The 16,394-nt window shown below is 42.3% G+C and overlaps 1 protein-coding gene across 1 annotated transcript; it reads right to left on the bottom strand.

Moving 5' to 3' along the window:
- On the bottom strand, positions 1–16,153 carry kif3b (kinesin family member 3B). Its single transcript, XM_034142577.1, has 9 exons — positions 16,035–16,153; positions 13,514–15,018; positions 12,702–12,803; positions 7,966–8,088; positions 7,508–7,626; positions 4,664–4,780; positions 4,154–4,259; positions 2,800–3,005; positions 1–272 (listed from the first exon to the last, which is right to left on the bottom strand). The coding sequence occupies exons 2-9, from the start codon at positions 14,912–14,914 to the stop codon at positions 167–169; spliced, it is 2,280 nt and encodes a 759-aa protein (XP_033998468.1). The 5' UTR covers positions 14,915–15,018; positions 16,035–16,153; the 3' UTR covers positions 1–166.
- Positions 16,154–16,394: the final 241 nt, after the last annotated feature.

Here is a 16,394-nt window from a genome sequence, read left to right as displayed (position 1 = left end):
GGGGGGGGGGGGGGGGGGGCAGCAGCTCATAGTGGTGTGGTTACAGTTCAAACTTACAAAGCAGCAATAGTCTTTAACGTTTTTTGCAGAATCCCATATTCTATCATTCTTTCTCCCAAAGTGAAAGGTGCACCGGAGAGGTTGGTGCTTTGAGCTGTGGATGATGTCACTTGGGCACCAGACCGCGGGACTGTGGGTAAAGCTGGGATCCTGGACTGGAGGGGCTGAACGGAGAGGTGGGGGTGCTCGACTTCTTTACTGATCTGGGTCGACTGAGTGACAGAGAGCAGGGGTTAATCACATTACTGGAATAACAGTTCAAGTTGAACAGCCTGCACATAATAAGGTTACATTATTATTCTCTGAATGATAGGATTTCTACCCAAATCACCTTATATAGATTCAAGATTCAAAGGCTTGTTGTCATAACATATATTATCTATGTGCCGTTCATCGGTTTACAGTCCACCTAAATAGGTCAGTGTTTCCCACAGATCTGAAATATACTTGGGGGGTGCTAGTAGCGGGGGGGGGGGGGGGGGGTTTGAGGTGACGTGCCTTTGTGACGTGCAACAACATTAACATGAACCTTTCTGTTGGTCGCTTGTTAGCAGACCCTTCACGCCATGGCATAGCGAACAGGTACAGGCAGGGCCCATAGTGATAGCCCTATAGTTTAAATCTACTACCCACAAATAAACACATGGACTTGGTTACTATTTTTTTTTTTTTTTTTTTTTTTTTTTTTTTTTTTAAATGGTAAATGTATTTAGGAACCTATCCATGTGATTTTAAGTAGGGGTGGACCTCAAATCCTCTAGGGGGGTCCGGGGGCATGCTCCCCCGCTAAGATTTTTTTATTTTATTTTGGAGTTAAATGCATCAATCTGGTGCACTTTGAGGGGCAAATAAAGAGACTAGATCTATGGGAACACCTATATGAAACAGAACTGTATACATTTCAATAATCATAAAGTGTATCTTACCTTTTTTCCCCTAGTTAACTTTTTTTATTTTGTATTCATGCATATTTTACTAATCACTACCCCCTCAAATGGAAATATGTGTTTACATAAATGGTGACCAAACCGTTTGAGACCCACTGAGAACTTAGACTAAGTTAACTATCTAAACACTCAGAGAGTCCTTTACCTCACCTGAGCTGAGGTTATCCCGAGCTTGAATGACACACAGAGACCAATCAAGGGCTTTGATTTATGATCTGTATGATGGCCAGTCCGGGACTGAGTACAGGAGGCGTAGAGCGAGGGATCATTGTCCACAAGTTAATCGATCGCAGATGGCGTCGTGGTCGCAGACGAACATTTTTATTTTTTTATTTATTATTATAAAAAATAAATTAAAAAAATAAATAAATGGGTGTCGAAATATACTTGGGAGGCCGTTAATATACCTGGGCGGCCCGCCCAAGTATATTCTATGTGTGGGAAACCCTGTAGGTCATCTGAGAACTTCTTTCAACACTGAAAAGATCAGTGTTGCTCATTGTAGTATGTAAATGCAGGTCTCCCTTGAAAAAGAGATCTATGATCTCAAGAATGAAATACATATTACTACAATGAGCAGTAGTATGTAAATACATATTACTACAATGAGAGTGAGAGTGACAGTGAGAGAGAGTGAGAAAGAGAGAGTGTGAGAAAGAGAGAGTGACAGTGAGAGAGTGAGAGAGAGAGTGATAGTGAGAGAGAATGAGTGACAGTGAGAGAGAGAGAGTGAGAGAGAATGAGAGTGACAGCGAGAGAGAGAGTGAGAGAGAATTTGAGTGACAGTGAGAGAGAGAGAGTGAGAGAGAATGAGAGTGACAGTGAGAGAGAGAGAGTGAGAGAGAATGAGAGTGACAGTGAGAGAGAGAGAGTGAGAGAGAATGAGAGTGACAGTGAGAGAGAGAGTGACAGTGAGAGAGAATGAGTGACAGCGAGAGAGAGAGTGAGAGAGAATTTGAGTGACAGTGAGAGAGAGAGTGAGAGAGAGAGAATGAGAGTGACAGTGAGAGAGAGAGTGAGAGAGAGAGAATGAGAGTGACAGTGAGAGAGTGACAGTGAGAGTGAGAGAGAGAGAGTGAGAGAGAGTGAGAGAGAATGAGAGAGAATGAGAGTGACAGTGAGAGAGTGACAGTGAGAGTGAGAGAGAGAGAGTGAGAGAGAGAGAGAGTGAGAGAGAGAGAGAGAGTGAGAGAGAGAGTGACAGTGAGAGAGAATGAGTGACAGCGAGAGAGAGAGTGAGAGAGAATTTGAGTGACAGTGAGAGAGAGTGAGTGAGAGAGAATGAGAGTGACAGTGAAAGAGAGAGTGACAGTGAGAGTGAGAGAGTGACAGTGAGAGAGTGACAGTGAGAGTGAGAGAGAGAGAGTGAGAGAGAGAGTGAGAGTGAGAGTGAGAGAGAGAGAGTGAGAGAGAGAGAGAGAGAGAGAGAGAGAGAGAGAGAGAGAGAGAGAGAGTGAGAGTGAGAGAGAGAGTGTCCTCACAACTGTTATTCCTCCTGGTACTGTGCTCGCTCCATGTCCCGCCCCTCCCCGTCTAACAGTACAGGAAGCGGCAAGATACATTTCCTCATGAGTCAATAATCAGAACCAAAATTAAGATTTCTAAACGATACCGTTGGAATCCGAAGCGGTTTTTGGTACCCAACCCTCCCTGGGACTGATTTGTAATGCCACCATCTACACTGTAGCTATTGTGACAATTAAGCCACTGAATCTTGAAACTGTGAATGACCAGTGTCACCATGTCATAGCACATGAACATTCATTGATCTGGTGGTGCCGGTGTTCCTTACCCAGACTTTGGCTTCTTGAGGCTGCCGCTGGCAGGGGGGGTTGATCCCAAGCTGCTGTGGAAGCCCGAGGCATCCACCTGGATCTCATCCTCGTCCCGCAGAGCGCTCTCCAGAGCCGCCGCCACCTTGGGGGCGATAACGGGCTCCTGGTACTCCTTAGTGGTGCGGGCAGGCAGGTCCATGTCCAGCACCATGATGTTCTCAGCCTGGAGACAGAGCAGGAGCCAGTCAATACAGGGAGCATGGAGAGGAACATCTGTTTCAACACCACTGACACTGAGCATATACGTACAGATGCACATATTGCATTTAAGTATTGAAAATGATGCATGCTTACAGAACACAGGAGCTGATGGTCTACCACAGCCCAGCAAAGTCACACAATAACACAAACTATATAACTCATCGAGGCAGGCCAGCAACTCCCATGTTCTTAAACTCAAACTCAAATGACTGTTTCTGTAAATGGAACCTGAAGAGAGCAGAGATAACGGCTTTAGTTTCCTGTTAGAAAGGGCTGTCTGACTGTAAGGTAATAATAATAATAATCTAAATTGAACATACAATTGAACTTATTCCGTTTTTTTCAGATGTCTTTCCCCAAACTGTACAGAGGGATAATACACTGTCTTTAGGTAAGTACCTCATACAACCCCAATACAAACAATTCAAACTATCCCTTATATTAGCTTAATTGGGGAAATCCTAACCATGATACCTAGTGTACATTCTTTAATCCTGTGCATTTTATAATCCTTATGGATCAATACATATTTACTTCATTGTTGTATTTAAATACAATGCCCAAAACAGACACATCCCCAGGGCATTATGGTCCAATGCAAGAACTTAGTTAGTGCATGTAACAAATCAGTGATTACATGTGTCAGAACTTTCTCGAGACTTTCCTTTTTGCTGCTGCCTTTTCTTAAATCAAATAAGTACTCATATCTTACACCGCACTGTAACTTGTCTTCCTTTTTAAACCTGTGGTATTCTATTTGAGCTTGATTTCATCTCTATTCTCTTGGCTTTTATATGACTGTTTTCAAATGTCATTTTTAGAACATGTTTCTGTTGCACTTTATCTTAATGCTATTCATGTGTCTGGTAAAGCACTATGAATCACCTTGTTTTCAAATGGGCTGTTTAAATAAACTTGCCTTCTTATAGCTACACTGTTAATTCTGCAATGCATTGTTGGCTTTGTGTATGGTGTCTTCAGTGCATCTAAGCTCAGTGGAAGAGGATAAGCAGTGCAGAACCAAGGTGTCTGTGATTCATATATAAATATTCTCTGGAGGTTTAAGTGTGGACACATGCCCAGTCACCAGTGTAAAGGGGGGGAGCTTACTTTGTATCTCATGTCCGGCCTCATCATCATGGACTTGCGAGCGTGGTGACTGAGAGGCCTCCTGTAGCCCACTGCAGACAGAGGCCGGGTCATCATCTGCTGGTCACTGACACACACACACACACCACATCACACACACACCCACACACACACTACACACACACACACACACACACACAACACACACACACACACACACACACACACACACACACACACACACACAACCACACACACACAACACACACCACACACACACACACACACACACACACACACACACACACACACCACACACACACACACACACACACACACACACACACACACACCACACACACACACACCACACACACACACACACACACCACACACACCACACACACACACACACCAGACACACCACACACACACCACACACACCACACACACACACACACACACATCGATGAGACGCTGCATACAGCACGGTGGGAAAGGTGAGTTTTGTTACGATTCTGTGTGACTTACTCCTCTAGACGTGTGATTGGCTTTGTTTTCCAGTATTCATCCTCTTCATCAAAGTAAGCCCTGTGGACTATTTTGTTCTTCTCCTCTAAGGGAATGAAGTTCTCGATGATCAGATGCCTAAAAGACGAACAAAGGAGCAATGAGACGCAGTCACACACAGACAGAACAGGAAGTGTTCAGGTGAAACAGAATAGACACACAGCAGATCAGTCTGTGACTCTAGCCTGACTGTGTATTATTTATTTCACTAAAGAAGGAAGGCTGTGGTGTCAAATAATAGTTCCGTTTCACATTTACTAATCATTCAAATATATTTAAAAGGTATCTGGTGTCAGTATAACTGAAGTCTTACTGGAAAACCATTTCCTCCTTTATATGCTATATTAAAACGTTAGCACGTTGAATGCTCTATTCTGGTCAATTTGGACATTGGGGGATCTGCTCTCTTTCAATAGCAGACCGTTGATTAGGACGCTCTGATTATTGGAGTATTGATTATATGTTAAGTCGTAAAAACCCACGGAAAAAAGTCTGGTCAACTTCAGCTGGGGCCCAAAAAAATATATTTTTCCTTCATCAGAAAACACCATGACATCGTTTTTTGAATATACACTTTAACAAATGTAAAGGTTAGGAATCTTTAGTCACCCGAAGACAACGAGAACAAGATAACAGCACAACAGAAGGAAAGAGGTTAAAAGACAGAGAGCTGGAGGACAAAGGAATCATCAAAAGAAGAAAGACAGGAAGTAAACACTAAAGGGAACGGCAGAAGAAGACATACAGGAAGTAAACACACTAAAGGGAACAGCAGAAGAAGACAGACAGGAAGTAAACACACTAAAGGGAACAGCAGAAGAAGACAGACAGGAAGTAAACACACTAAAGGGAACAGCAGAAGAAGACATACAGGAAGTAAACACACTAAAGGGAACAGCAGAAGAAGACAGACAGGAAGTAAACACACTAAAGGGAACAGCAGAAGAAGACAGAAAGGAAGTAAACACACTAAAGGGAACGGCAGAAGAAGACAGAAAGGAAGTAAACACACTAAAGGGAACGGCAGAAGAAGACAGACAGGAAGTAAACACACTAAAGGGAACAGCAGAAGAAGACAGAAAGGAAGTAAACACACTAAAGGGAACGGCAGAAGAAGACAGACAGGAAGTAAACACACTAAAGGGAACAGCAGAAGAAGACAGACAGGAAGTAAACACACTAAAGGGAACGGCAGAAGAAGACAGAAAGGAAGTAAACACACTAAAGGGAACGGCAGAAGAAGACAGACAGGAAGTAAACACACTAAAGGGAACAGCAGAAGAAGACAGACAGGAAGTAAACACACTAAAGGGAACAGCAGAAGAAGACAGAAAGGAAGTAAACACACTAAAGGGAACGGCAGAAGAAGACAGACAGGAAGTAAACACACTAAAGGGAACAGCAGAAGAAGACAGAAAGGAAGTAAACACACTAAAGGGAACGGCAGAAGAAGACAGACAGGAAGTAAACACACTAAAGGGAACAGCAGAAGAAGACAGACAGGAAGTAAACACACTAAAGGGAACGGCAGAAGAAGACAGACAGGAAGTAAATACACTAAAGGGAACAGCAGAAGAAGACATACAGGAAGTAAACACTAAAGGAAACACAGTATGGGCTCTGGCCGTGTTTAAAGACTGGTCAATGGAACAGAAACTGAACATTTTAAGTTACGTTGCTGTCGCCGCAGTTCCAGCCGTTGGTGCGCAGAGGAGCTGTATTATGTTGTCTCAGCGCTGTAATACGATCATTTTCAAATCAATGAAATCATGTTAAAATCTATATATTGTTTCAAACGATTGATTTATTGAGTAAGTTGCTTCAGTTTCCTCCTGCCAGGCCGACAGTGTGATATGTAGGGCTGCCCCCTAATAGTCGACTAACCCCTAGTCTACTAATAAAGTCTTAATCGAGCAATTTTTCATTAGTCGATTATATATATAAAAAAAACAAAAAAAGCTCCATCCGTGCGCTGCATGTGCTATGAGCGTCAGCCGGAAACCCCCTCAGACTTCTTTCAGAGCGGAGCCTGGTCATTAAGTTAATTTGGACATTAAGTGTGGATCTTTCTGAGCGAGTAAAGGACGAGTCCCACAAGGTGACATGCAAACTACTAAGGCAAAAAGTCTCCTCCATATCCACACCATCACAGCGCAGCTTCCTGAATGCCGGCTTCATAACAAAACACGGAGTAGTGAAGAGAGAGGTTCCTAGAGAGAGAGCCGGGGAATGCTACGAGAGAGCTGACGGAGTATGTGAGTGAGGATTTAACGGAGTTATTTCATTATTTTGGCGTGGTTAACCTGTGATCGTTATACAAACGTAACAACGTACATTTCCCCTCTGTGGGACTAATAAAGGTATTCTGATTCTGATTATTAATAAACTCCCGGATAAAAGACATACAAAGCCTCCCTGTGTTCCTATAGCGAGACGCTACAATATAATCATTCTGACCTCAGAAAACGATAAAGCTTTCATGTATACCGCTGCGTCCGTGCGCTGTGACTCTCATGCGCTCTCTACATTTCATTTATATTTCAAAGGTTCATTATTACAGTTTTATTTTATATTTTATGTGAAGCACAACGTACCATGCTGTTATAATAACGCTCTTTATCAGCCTTTGAAACTGAAACCATTTTTGGGAGAGACATTTTTTTTTTTTTAAAGTATATATATTTATAATCATAATGTATCATAAACGTGCGACGATTAGTCGACTAATCGCCTTAATTGACGACTATTGGTCGACGAGAAAAATCTTTAGTCGAGGGCAGCCCTAGTGATATGCAGACTGCGTACTTGAGTTTGAGGTCTCGGGTGAGCTCGTTCTGGGTCTGTTCCAGATCCTGCCGCTCGTTGATGTGCGCCTCCTGGATGTCTTGGATCTCTGCCTTCACTGCCTGCAGCTTGGCAAACAGCTGGAGGACAGAGAAGGAGACAGGAAGCCAGGGTCCATTAACCATGATGGAAAAAGTATTTTATAATATTCAGCCTTGGTCAATTAATTCAGCCTTAAAAATGGAATATCCAAATAAAGCAACAAATGGGGTATGGGGTATTCTTGCTTGATTTTATATATATACACTTGCAAAGCATTTTATCACCAGATATATAAAGCCTCACAAGTTCTGAGCACCAGGCTTTTAAAACTTTATAGCCATGCGGTACCATTACAAGAAGTGCTCCTTTTATGTACTATGTATTGATTGTTAACAGCTAAAAGAAGCAGGACAGCCATGAAAGATTGGAGCTGCTACCTTCTTCAGCTTCTTGGTTTTGATGTCGACCTCCTGCTGCAGAGAACTGTACGTCTCCTTCAGCTCCAGAGTCTCCTCGTCTCGACTCTCCATCTGCTGCTGCATCTCCCGCTCTCTCCGTTTCTGGGAACCAACAAACACACACACGTTCACACATGTGGGACACACATCAGTTAAGCTTGATAGTGTCAGGTAAAATGTTCCTCATCCAATGTAATGCCCTACAGTGTGCCCAACCTTTTTTGAACCGAGAGCTACTTTTAAAGTTGCCAGTCTGCCGAGATCTACCAGTCCAACTAGAGAGGCGTAGCCATTGCTGACAGCCTACTACCAGGTAAACACACACTTCTACTTGTATAAAACTGACCTTTGTACGATTAATACTTCATAAAATACTGCAGATCCTTTATCTTACCTCTTTCTAATCTACACACATACAAGTATTTAACTGAAGTTACACAACAGTGTTGTTGATACAGAGTTGGAGTTTATTCACACGTCACAAACTACAGTGGGTCATGTTTTCAAGAAACATTGAACAGTGCTGCCACATATGACACAGGAAAAAAAGAAAAGACTCTGAACCCTTTCTTTGCCATTACATGTATATGAAAATAGTGTTGCTACAAAAGTATAAATTAGGCTTACTAATAAGACAACTCAGATCTGAAGCTACACAGGAATCTGCTGCCAAAGTGCAATAAAAAAGACAAAATTAATAGAATCAAACCCTTTTTTTGTTGCATTTTAGTAGAGTATAAAAAGAAATGCCTTTAAAATAGGATGCAAGCAACACTAGTTTCTTAACCTGAATTGATAATAGACTATAATCAATTTAAGTTTGCATTCTTATACCATTTTGTACAATAATTGTAACTAGAGAATGCAATTCCTGAAGAAATTGCTAGTGGGAATGCTTTATGCTGAAAAGCTGACGCTAAACTGCTATGCTGAAATGTAATGTGTAAGAAGAAAGTGAAGAATTTAGATTGAAATGATACATGACCACTGGGGGCTTGAATGTGTGATGAGAGAAGAAAAGAAAGTAAAAAGGCTTGGAAAAGCAGCAGAATATTTGAACGGCAAACTTTTGAACTAACTTGATGGTGTATGATCTGTCGCCATGCCAACGGCATTTGATGACATCCCATAATACGCTTAGATGCGTTGATGGCTGCATCGTTACCAAACCTGTGAAGTTTTGGGCCGTTTGGAGCATTTTCACTGAAGTTATGAGAGAACCGTTTTTCATGGCGAGCCTTGTGTTACCATGGCAACGGCATTTGAAGAAATCTCAAAACTCTCACGTAGATGTCGTCACAGCTGGACTGTTAGCACACATGTAAAGTTTGAGCACTTTTTGAATATTTTCATAGGAGTTAATGTAAAGCGACATCGTCTTTTATGGCGAGGGATTAGTTTCCATGGAAACGGCATATGATGACACCCCATAATTGACGTAGAGCTGTTGAGGGCAGGACCATTAACCATTATCTGAAGTCTGCTGCTCTGAGCATGTCAGTTGGAGTTATGACATCATCGTGTTCCATGACACAGGTGTTTATATTTGAGCTTACGACGTGTCCAGAGATCAAAGGTTTCCATTGTTCTGAATGAGAGATAAACCTGTTACATGTGAACGTTTTGTTGAAGAACCGTAACAGATATCGGTGAAATTTCAAAGCGTGAAGCATCTCGAGGACCTTGAGTATCTGAAGTGTGCTTTTTGTGTACTTTCGGGTTAATAATGTGGCCCTTTTGGCAGTTTAACTAAAGGTGTGCGGCTGCTGCTGTGAGGAAATATCAGCCTGAAATTACAATGGGCTTTACTGGAGACATGTTGAACGTTTTTGTCACTTCATGCCCTCAAGAGGCATTTTGTTTAATTATTTTGCTTAATTATTTGTCATTTTTCAAGCTACGAGATGTTTTCCTACGTTTGTCATGAAAAAGAATGTCTCATGAATTAATGGTTTGGGAATTATGGCAGTTTTAAAAAAATATATGAAGACAAATTTCAAGATTCCCTACACTCTAGCTGTGACATCACGCACTCTAGTTAATGTTAAAATCTGAAGAAGGCCTCTTTACCAAGGTCTGAACAATGTTTAATATCTCTAAAAGTAAGAATCAGATTTAAAAGTTGTGTTACACGAATAATGTCAGAAAGATGTGTAACATTTTAAAGTTGGAATGAGGTTTCTGAGAGAAGGTATGAAGGAACAGTTAGCAGTTGAAGTTGCATGAAGATTGTTCAAGTCTGAAGATTTTCTCCATTGACTTCAATGGTTAAAAATGTGATGTATCTCTGGAATTATGAAAGTTATGAATGATAAAAGTAATAGCAATCGATTCCCAACCGAGCTGAACGTTTTGATGTTTGAACGGAGTTTCTGCGATGTTCAATGCGGGAGGAGAAGGCCGGCAAAATAACGGGCGGAATCAAGATTTTGAATAACAGATAGTTGGAATGCTGTATCAGCATTCCCACTAAAAGAATAAGTTCAAACAAACTAAAACTTACAGCTGATTAATAACGGTATCTAACTTGAGTCTTTATTATATCAAAAACCTGTTGAAATGCTATTGTTATTTTTACTGTCCCCAAAAAGCACGTCGGCAGCCTCCAGGAATGCTTCTTTCACAACTTCGCCGTCTTTGAAAGACTTCATGTGTTTCGCAAAAACGTGACTGACACGATAAGATGCTATGGTAGCAGCCTTGCTCTTGTTGTTGGGCCTGGTGAAGATGGACTGCTGTGCATTTAGCTGTCCTTTCAGGTCCCTCACCTTTTGGGAGCGTAGGGCAGAATTAGGAGGGAATCCCGTCTCGTAGCGTTTGTGCACCGTTTTGAAATGCCGCTCTAAATTACCCTTCTTCGGTAAAGCCACGCTCGCATTGCAGATGAGACAGATGGACTTTGAATTGGAATAAACAAAAAAATAATCATCCTCCCACTCGGAGTGAAAATGATATATTTTGGGCTTTTTTGCTTCTGCCATAATTGTGGTCTTGTGTGTGTGCGGACTGTCACTCCTGTTGCCACGGACAACGTCAGCGAACTAGTGCCCACTTCCCACCAGCCACGCCCCGACACATGGGGTCACGCCAATCACAAAGCTTTGATGCGTTCAAGTGCATTATTCTGGCACAGGAAGATGATGTTATAGGACATTAACGACAAAACAGAATATTGTTGTTCTATTTTTAGACACATCTCGCGATCGACTGGGAATCTCCCGTCGATCGCGATCGACTAGTTGGGCACCCCTGCCCTACAGGGACCACAATGCAAGAAGTGGGTCTGATTATAAGGACTACAGACACACAAGGGATGGGAAATTGCTACTAACATCCAAATGCTAAAGCTACATTAGCAAATAATAGGATTTCCTACGCTTACTGTCAACGGACTTTCAAATTGTCAAACAATAAGTCTGATGTTGAGCCTGGGCCCTATTCTTCATATGACATACGAGTTAATTTCCTTTGATTGTTAGAGATAAGCACACGCCTGGGTTTTTTGGTCTTTAATGATAGATTACATTTGAAAATCTACATTCGTTGTTAGGGCAAGATGTCCTTAAACCCTATCCTGACTCTTAAACCTGATTTGATACTTGTTCTCTACAGGCTCTGTTGATATCTTCTTACTGCATTTACCTCATTGTTTCACTGAAGCATCAGCACCATTAACACCATCTCTACATCCTGAACTCTGACCTGCTGCTCTATAACCCCCTCCCCTTGCCGCTCTCTTTCCTCCCATAGATTACAGCAGCAGTATATTTTGCCCAAAAAATAATTGGTGCTATTTTTAAGTGGCACTGGTTTTATTCTGTCTGATTCCGTTAAAGCATCTGAGGACGCTCCCAACAGGATGAAGACACAGATGTGTTGTTTTGGATCTAAGCAGTGTATCTGGGACAGAAAATAGTGACACAAGTCTTGTAGTCTACACCTGGTGCCCATAAAGCATCGGAAATTATTTAATCTCATCCTGACAGCATTCAAACCCATCGTGTAACAGTTTGTGTATTTGTGCTGAACCTTCTGGGGTGAAGGTCCGGTACACAAACCAATGGGAAGATTATACATTTTAAGTTCTGTTTTTGCTCTTCTTTTTCTATTTTACATGTAAACAGTGTACTTCTTACACATTTACTTGTACATTGGTCACTTAAAACATTCTCTTGCACTAGAAACTGAGTAATTCTACTCTGTTTCTTTTGCACTCATATATATTCATGTAGCATTATTGAAGGAGCCTGGGACTTAAGTGTTTCATTCCCATAACTACACTGTAGCTTTTGTGCATATGACAATGAAACCTTTGAAAAAATAGTTTTAAAACATTCTTATATTTAAAATTAACAAAAGTTGACCAAACTTGTCAGCGCTGACTGCTGCTGAGTAAGCCGAACGTTTCAGGCAACGTCCTCCCCTCTGTCTCCCCCTTTCAACTCTCCAAAAAAGGCACTCTGGCCCAATACATACCTTTGTCAGTGGGCAACGTGAGTGATACCTCAGGCCCCAGCAGGGAGCTTTTGTTTTGTTGTTATAAGTACAAAATAAACTATCTTTATGCATTTGCATAAAAGCAAAAAAGCAGCTTTCCTGTTAGCAGCAATACATTGCTGACTGAAATGTGACCTTCAAGCCATTGCTTACTGAAATGTGACCTTCAAGCCATTGCTTACTGAAAGCGTAAATCATATTACGGGGGTGTGGTGTACCTGCTCCGTGATTTCCTGCCTCTTCAGCTCCAGCATTTTCTGTTGCTCATTGGTGTGATCCACAATGTTCTTCCCCCCCACCAGGAGCTTACTCTCCATCGCCTGGGTGGAGAAGAAAAAAAGAAGAGGATGAAACCAAGTCCCATTGGGGAGAAGAAGCATTGACAACTGACACATTTCATCAGCTAGGGTTGCATGCAAATACAAAAACAGTTTGTCCAGCAGGGTATAATGAGTTTATCCACTGGCTTGTGTTTATAGAATCCAAAGAAAGAGAATCTGGAGTCTATCAATTGTATTCAGGTGCTTTACTTAAGTAGTAGTACTAATACAATATTGTCAAAATACTCAATTTCAAGTAAAAGTGCTGCATTTAGAATCTCACATAACTCAGTGAAAGTACAAAAGTATTATCAGCTAAATGTACTTAAAATGTACATGTGACATTCCTAGATAATATTGTTGCATCAAGTAGCATTTTACTGTTGTAGACAAAATAAGTTCCGATTGACCTTTTGTGAAATATTGTAATAATTTGACTCTTCTGTGACTTAAACAGTTCGTCCATTAGTTTAATTTTAAGATATGCATTTTGTTAAAAGTAGCTAAAGCTGTTTAATAAATGTAGTAGTAGTAGCATTAAATGGAAATACTCAAGTAAAGTACATTTATCTCAACATTTTACTTGAGTACAGTTCTTGAGTAAATGTACTTAGATACTTCCCACCTCTGTAGTCTATGCTACACCGTTTCCTCTCAAATCAAATCAATCAGTCACACCGGATGTACAGAAACAGTTTGGATCAGCCCACCTTCACTTTGGCTGACAGCATCTCCCCGGCGTCCTTCTCCCTCTTCAGGTCTTCCATCTTCTTCTCTTTCTCTTTGAGCAGCCGGAGTTTCTCCTCAGCCACCAGACTGTGATCCTCCATGATGGCTTTTCTCTCTCTCTCCAACTTCTCCTGCTGCTCCCGCCAGTAATCCCCTTTATCTTCCCCTTCTTCCTCATCCTCCTCCGTCTCCCCTTCCTCCAGATCCTCACCGTCGCTCCCTTCCCCACCCCTCCTCTTCCTCCTCCTTTTCTTCTTTCCGGAGCGCTTCTCCAGCTGTTCCTTCAGCCTTGCGATCTCCTCCTGGAACTCCCTCAGCAGGGCATCTTTGGGGTCTTCATTGATACGTGGTTTATTTTTAATGTTCTTAGCCCTGTTGGAGTAGCGCAGCGTTGTCAGTGTCTCCTCCAGGTTGTAGGATGCAGGGCCGATGTTGGCCACCATGACTGTGCGGGCATTTCCCCCAAGAGAGTCCTGCAGCAGGCGGGTGAGTTTGGAGTCTCGGTACGGGATGTGGCTGCTCCTGCCGTCCACCAGAGATGATATGACGTTCCCCAGAGCAGAAAGCGACAGGTTGATCTTCGTGGCTTCTTTGAGGCGCTCCCCCTGAGCACCAGTCTTGGTCTGTCTTTCACTTCCTGCTAGATCTACCAGGTTCAGTTTGCCCACTCTGATATGGTTCTCCCCATCCACACCCAGCTCACTGCACTCCACGGTGATGACGAAGATAGCATGAGAACGGGAGCTGTGTTCATTCATGTTCGTGGCACCCACTGATCGATTCTGGTTGCCCACGTTCATGACATGTTCAATCTCCCGCACGCTCTTGGTGACAAATGAGGAAAGGTCTTTCACATACACACCGGTGTCAGGCCTCTCTCTGAGCTCGAGACGGCGGGTCTGGTCTTTGGAGAGCAGGTCTTTGATCTCCTCCTGGTAGATTTCTAGATACGATGCTCTCACCAAGTACTGCTGATTCTGGGAGCGGGATATGTGAGTGAAGACATGCTCAAATGAGTTTGGGATTACCCCTCTCCTCTCTGGATCATTTCTCACCCCCTCCATGGTGTATGTTTTCCCTGTACCCGTCTGACCATAGGCAAAAATGGTCCCGTTGAACCCAAGTAAAACTGAGTCCACCAGGGGCCTGAAGGTTTCATCATACAAATCTATTTGTTTAGAGTTCCAGTCGTATACTGAATCATAAGTGAAGACTTTGGGGTGTTCATTGGCAGCAGCCTCCCTGGGGTTCCTGACAATTATTTGGCCCAGTTTCACGTCGACAGAGACGACCCTTTCAAACTTGGCTGCCTTTTCTTTTTCATTCATAGGGCGACAGCGGACCACCACCTTGATCGACTCCGAGCTCTTGCTCTTGGACATGTTGCAAAGCGGCTGCCAACCCTACACGGCCTGGCACTCGTAGGCTCTTTCTTCCAAATGCACCTTCAGGAATGGTTCACCAAAACAAGGTCCCACATCACAAACTGTTAGGGAAAACACATTCAATGATTAATACAGACCTGCAAGGAAACACTCATGGTGACTCACAACCTTCACAGTAAATGCATCACACACATTTTTAGTCAGGCTGGAAGAATCAATAAAGTTCAATGTCAAAGCTATTGACAGACTTCTTATTGAGATAGTTAGCTATCATGACACTGACACCTGTACTGCAGCTCAGTAATCTTTAGTCTTGACAACTCCTTATACCTGTGGAAACACAAGCGTAGGCAAAGCCTAATGATATTTATTCCAGAAGTTACAACACACCCGAGAAATGATTATGTTAGATTTGAGTTGGCCCAAATAAGACATATTTTCGCTGTTACTTAAGTGCAGAGGTGGGAGAAGTACTCCAGGTATAAAGTCTGATTTAAGACTTGACTGTATTTCACATCATTAATCCAAATATGTAAAGAAACTAAAAGGTATTAAATACATGTAGTGGAGTTAAAGTACACGATGTAACTGTGAATTGTAGTGGAAGTACAGTATTTAAGTAATTCTACTTAGTTACTTTGCACCACGGCTTCTTATTTATTATACACACAAGTGGAGCCACTACACCGTTTTAGCTGACTAACTGCATGTAGCCCGTTAACCGGCAGGTATAAACTTCAGTTAGACCTCAGTGGAATTCCAGGCTATACAATGACAACAATTCGTCCGCCGTAGCAGGTTGATAACCCGCGGATTAATAGCTGCTCAAACGATGTTAGCAATGTTTTTTTAAAGAAGCGTTCGGCAGAGCTAACCACCGTTAGCTTATTCAAAATGCAGACCATAACGAGACCACAAAACCGGCCTAGCAACGACAAACACTGGTAACCGAAGCCACAGGACTGGTAGCATTACCTGGCTATCGCTAGCAGGAGGGGCATAAATCCATAAAATATATCACCATACAAAAATGTAAAAATCACATTAGTCACATTACACCGTTGTAATACAAACACAGCGTTTTACAGAAGACACAAATATGTCGATAAAGACTTACCAGCGGCAAGCTAATCAGAACTCCCAGTCAGCCATTAGCCGCTGCTCATCCCCACAGCGGTCCCGCAACACGGTTGCCAGATTCGAACACATATCCCCGTAAAGAGGTACGTGTGAAAACACATTAACCCGTATAAAAAAATGCGCTTCTAAAGTGAGCATGTATTTTAGAGTTAAGCACACAATCTCAAAAAACGTAAAACGTCTAATGTGAATAACAAGGCGGTAAACGCAACACTAGCATTATGAAGAATACAGATGCAGGGTTCCCTGGCTTAACTGGCAACCAGGTCTCAACATAGCTTAGTATATCAGCTGATTCCACTGTACTCACAGCTAAACTTGCACTCACGGATGTAAA

Source organism: Trematomus bernacchii, unplaced genomic scaffold, assembly GCF_902827165.1.
Source record: "Trematomus bernacchii unplaced genomic scaffold, fTreBer1.1, whole genome shotgun sequence".
Taxonomy (NCBI): domain Eukaryota; kingdom Metazoa; phylum Chordata; class Actinopteri; order Perciformes; family Nototheniidae; genus Trematomus; species Trematomus bernacchii.
Note: the sequence above shows the minus strand (reverse complement) of the source record. Positions and strands in the feature narration are given on the sequence as shown.

Coding starts and splice junctions, on each gene's coding strand:
- kif3b (XM_034142577.1), bottom strand. CDS start 14,914: ATGTCCAAGAGCAAGAGCTCGGAGTCGATCAAGGTGGTGGTCCGCTGT. Junction 12,804..13,513: donor TGCTGTCAGCCAAAGTGAAG/GTGGGCTGATCC, acceptor TTCTCCACCCAG/GCGATGGAGAGTAAGCTCCT. Junction 7,627..7,965: donor AAACCAAGAAGCTGAAGAAG/GTAGCAGCTCCA, acceptor TCTGTCCTCCAG/CTGTTTGCCAAGCTGCAGGC.